Raw genomic sequence first — 4,494 nt, forward strand, 5'->3', positions numbered from 1 at the left:
CCGAATCTGTTTTTTTTGCAGACAGGAGAGCTGTCAGTCAATATATGGAAGAACAAACTAACTGCCGTTACTTATTTGGAAAAGTAACTCAGATATTTTATTGTAAATTGAAAAGGAATGTGTTTCTTTACTAGTTCCTTGGAAAAAAAGTAATCTGATTACTTAACTCACGTCACTCATAATGCATTACCCCCAACACTACGTTTACTTCTATAGCGCTTTATACAATACAGAGTGTTTCAAAGCAGCATCGCAGAAAATAACAGTTGCAAATTCAGCAATTATTAAAAAAAAAACTTCAATTTCAGCTGTAAAGCAGCTGTATATGCCCTGTCCAGATACACACACTTGTGGTCTCTGCACTTGACCACTTGACTATTTATATGATTTATTCCTGTATGCTGAGATTTACACCAAAGTGGCCAACTTCTTGAAATGGCTTGAGATGGTTATGAAAACCCTTGGATCTCCAGTTGAGCCTACTACATGCGATTAATGTCTGTAATGAGTTTTAAAATACATTTCTCACTCTGAGTTTGTTTACACGTGCTTTTGTTATTCATGCATCTGATCTTCATGTGTGTTGGTTTTAGGGATCATTCTGGTGCGTTTGAGGGACAGTTTGGTAGTCATTAACTGAAACAGCATTGATTTTCTTGTGCAGATTTTGCTAATCATACACCAGACGTGACCCTGTGTAGGGTCAGATTCTGTACATTTCGTGTATGTTATATGTGTCCCTGCAGCACAAAAGCAGTGTTAAGTCGCTGGGGGATATTTGTAGCAATAGCCAACAATACATTGTATGGGTCACAATTATAAATTTTTCTTTTATGCCAAAAATCATTAGGATATTAAGTAAAGATCATGTTTCATGAAGATAATTTGTATGTTTCCTACCATAAATATATCAAAACTTAATGTTTGATTAGTAATATGCATTGCTAAGAACTTCATTTGAACAACTTTAAAGATGATTTTCTCAATATTTAGATTTTTTTGCACCCTCAGATTCCAGATTTTAAAATATTGTCCGATCCTAACAAACCATACATCAATGGAAAGCTTATTTATTCAGCTTTCAGATGATGCTGTTCTTTCTCAATTTAAAAAATGTACTCTTATGACTGGTTATGTGGTCCAGGGTCACATATAAGGTTCAGATATTCCAATAAAAGTGAGTTAAAGGGGTCATGACACGAGAAATCAAATTTGCCTTGATCTTTTGGCATTTAAGAGGTCTTTGTACCATTAAAACATCCTGCAAGTTTCATAGCTTAAAGCCTCCTCCTCATTATAAACAAAGCATTTATTTAATCAAGCTCCAAAAACAGCTCGTCTGGATCTGAGGGGCAAGATGATGTCACCAAAGCGCATAAACACAAATTTACATAAATTTACATTTACACTGTCGTCAGGACAAATGCAGTGAAAGAACGGTCGCTTTGACGCATTTGGTTTAAACAGCTCGTTCACATCTTTGTACAGATATCAGAAGGATCCAAGCATAAGGAACAAGTGGATAGTTTATTTTAATGGCATCCAGGATCGTGTCTGAGGATTTTGTTTTGTAATCGAGGCACAGTGTCACGGAGAGTCACAAAGAATCATTCTAGATCTAGATCTGCATCACAAACCATAAGTAAATGATTTCATAATGCTTTGTCTGGAAATGGCTGTTTTACTTTGATCATGTTGTTAAAACACTGGCATGCAATAGCGAGGGGGCATTGATACTGTTAGGGTTAGGGTTAGGGTTAGGGTCACAACAAGCCTTAAAGGACCCGCCCCTTAAAACAGGTCGCTTCAGAGAGAGGGTTGAAGATAACCATTTTCCCACATACTTATTTGATGTTGTTTTTGTGCAAAAAACTTTATTAACATTATATGTAAACCTCAAGAAACATATAACATAAAAATAAAAAATCCATGTCGTGACCCCTTTAACGGCCCATCTTCATCTCTGTGACCTCAAACAGGACAGAACGTCTTATTTAGATTGACTAAACAGATGTTCACCATTTATCACCACTGCATTATCACCAGCCCTTTGAGATCATTCGCTTATTGTATTCCTCCTCGTAAGTCTCTTTGGATAAAGGCATCTGCTAAATTAATAAATGTAATTGCATTAGCATGAGACTCTTTATGAATCCCTTACATACATGAGCACTCATTTGAGTCTTCTGTACTATATGCATGTTCTGTGTGAGAAACAGAGCCTGATAATCTTGCGCTTGGCTGCGGCTCTCAAATCTGTGTTTGTGTAGAGAACATCAAATGAAGTCATCGGAGAGGTTTCCTGTATGAGCTCTGAACTGAAATATCCCATGTGTCGTGAGTGTAAGCGCTGGTGCTTTTCACTTTGTCCTCTTGTCAGTTTCTCCTCCCCCTGTCTCTCTCTCCCTCCCAGCGCTCAGTTCATTGACCTTCTGTCTGTTTTCTGTCGATCCTCTAATGTGAAAGAGCTGAATGCTGATAAACCACAATGTCTTGGGTCTTCTGGAATTTTCTCTGCTTGTTTCTAATACACTGTGTGAGTTCAGAAGGTGAGTGCGTTGTCTCGACCGAAAAGACCGAAGCTTCAGAATGACTCGTATGACTCTCTTTTTCTGACCTGAAGGTTTGTTGTTTAAGGCCTAATCAATGTCAGAGTGAGTTTGAGCGTGCTAATGATCAGGTTTGGTTTATTTCTCAACACTCGGCTCTTCCTCCGCTATCAGGAGGGAGGCTTTGATGATGATAATGTCATGTGTTTCTCCAGTCTTCCTCCACAGTCGAGATGCCAGTCAGGTTCTGAGCCGGCGCCGGCGCGCCAACACCCTGTTCGAGGAGCTAAAGAAGGGAAACATGGAGCGCGAGTGTGTTGAGGAGCGCTGCAGTTATGAGGAGGCCAGAGAAATCTTCGAGGATGTTAAAAAGACGGTCGGTGGTTTGTTTGTTTGTTTATTTTTAAATACTTCATTGGAAATGTTCAGGAAATAATGTGTACCACCTCAGGCCCAAAATACCAGAGTTGTGAGCACAGCAGACATTAGCCATGTTTACTCAACCTACTCTTGTGCAATTTTTGGGATATTGCATAAAAAAAACATGCTGGATGTAAACGACAAGATGCACACTGTGCGTGTGCTTCGGATGTGTGCGCTCAGAAAACCCTATATCAGAAGTTTAAACTCATATGGTTTAAAATGCATGATTTCAGAGTGATAAACATGATAATCAGAACCAAAACAGATGTTTTTAGCAGGTACGAGCTGTAATGGTGCAGCTCTATTCTGGAAAAGGGGGCGGGGAGCATCAGCTTGTTTGCATTTAAAGAGACAGACACGAAAAACAGCATGTTTCTGCTTCCACTCAAAATAGGCATTTTTTAAATGATCTGTGTGGTATTTTGAGCTGAAACTTCAGACACATTCTGGGGACACCAGAGACTTATATTACATATTGTAAAAAGGGGCATAATATGTCTCCTTTTAAATGAAAAACCCCATTATAAGAACCCACAGGAAAATCTATTGCGGATTATTCGTCTGGGTCTTGACGTTACGGCTGCAGCACACTATTTAGTGCCAGCTAGACGTGTGCAGCTCTATTGTGTGTGTTGTCTGTGACTCAGGTGAGCATGACATCGAGGTGGATGAAGGCACAGAACAGGTCATCCAGGTGGAGCAGATGATAATGCACCCAGCCTACGCGTCCGAGACCTCAGACAACGACATCGCGCTGCTGCGTCTGCGCAGGCCCATCGTCTACAGCACCTACGCCATCCCCGTCTGCCTGCCGCTGCGAGCCACGGCGGAGCACGAGCTGTGGGCTATCAGCAAGCACACGGTGAGCGGCTGGGGCCAACGCAGCCAGGACGGGCCCACGTCACGCTTACTGCGCCGCCTGCAGGTGCCCCTCATCCGCACGCAGGAGTGCATCGAGAGCAGTAACGTGACGCTCACCAGCAACATGTTCTGCGCCGGTTACATAGAGGGGAAGCTGGGCTCGTGTAAAGGGGACAGCGGCGGGCCACTGGTGACCCGCTACAGGGACACCACCTTCCTGCTGGGCATCATGAGCTGGAGCAAAGGCTGCGCCCAACCAGGGTCCTACAGCACGCCTCCAGAGCAAGACATCATCGAATAGTCTTCTTCTCAGCATAGGCCCCACCCACTGGAGTTCAGTTGCTTGATCCCGCTGAATGAGAGCGTTGCGTCGCGTCAAAAGCACATAGAAATAACAATCACTGCGCTATCTCGTCTACACTGGATACAGTAAACAGATATGAGTCTGTCGTCAGGACAAATGCAGTGAAAGAACGGTCGCTTTGACGCATTTGGTTTAAACAGCTCGTTCACATCTTTGTACAGATATCAGAAGGATCCAAGCATAAGGAACAAGTGGATAGTTTATTTTAATGGCATCCAGGATCGTGTCTGGTTGCAAATTCAGCAATTATTTAAAAAAAAACTTCAATTTCAGCTGTAAAGCAGCTGTATATGCCCT

At 42.0% G+C, this 4,494-nt stretch overlaps 1 protein-coding gene across 1 annotated transcript in view; it reads left to right on the forward strand.

Moving 5' to 3' along the window:
- Positions 1 to 2,399: 2,399 nt before the first annotated feature.
- LOC107570070 (coagulation factor X-like) overlaps positions 2,400 to 4,494 on the forward strand; it is an 11,185-nt gene continuing 9,090 nt past the window's right edge. The window contains exons 1-2 of the mRNA XM_016256262.1: positions 2,400 to 2,549; positions 2,765 to 2,925. Coding sequence (XP_016111748.1) covers positions 2,489 to 2,549; positions 2,765 to 2,925 — 222 coding nt within the window. The 5' untranslated portion in view covers positions 2,400 to 2,488. The remainder of the gene's footprint in view (positions 2,550 to 2,764; positions 2,926 to 4,494) is intronic.

The sequence above is a fragment of the Sinocyclocheilus grahami genome, unplaced genomic scaffold (genome assembly GCF_001515645.1).
Source record: "Sinocyclocheilus grahami isolate Dianchi unplaced genomic scaffold, SAMN03320097.WGS_v1.1 scaffold1411.1, whole genome shotgun sequence".
In the NCBI taxonomy this organism is placed as follows: Eukaryota; Metazoa; Chordata; class Actinopteri; order Cypriniformes; family Cyprinidae; genus Sinocyclocheilus; species Sinocyclocheilus grahami.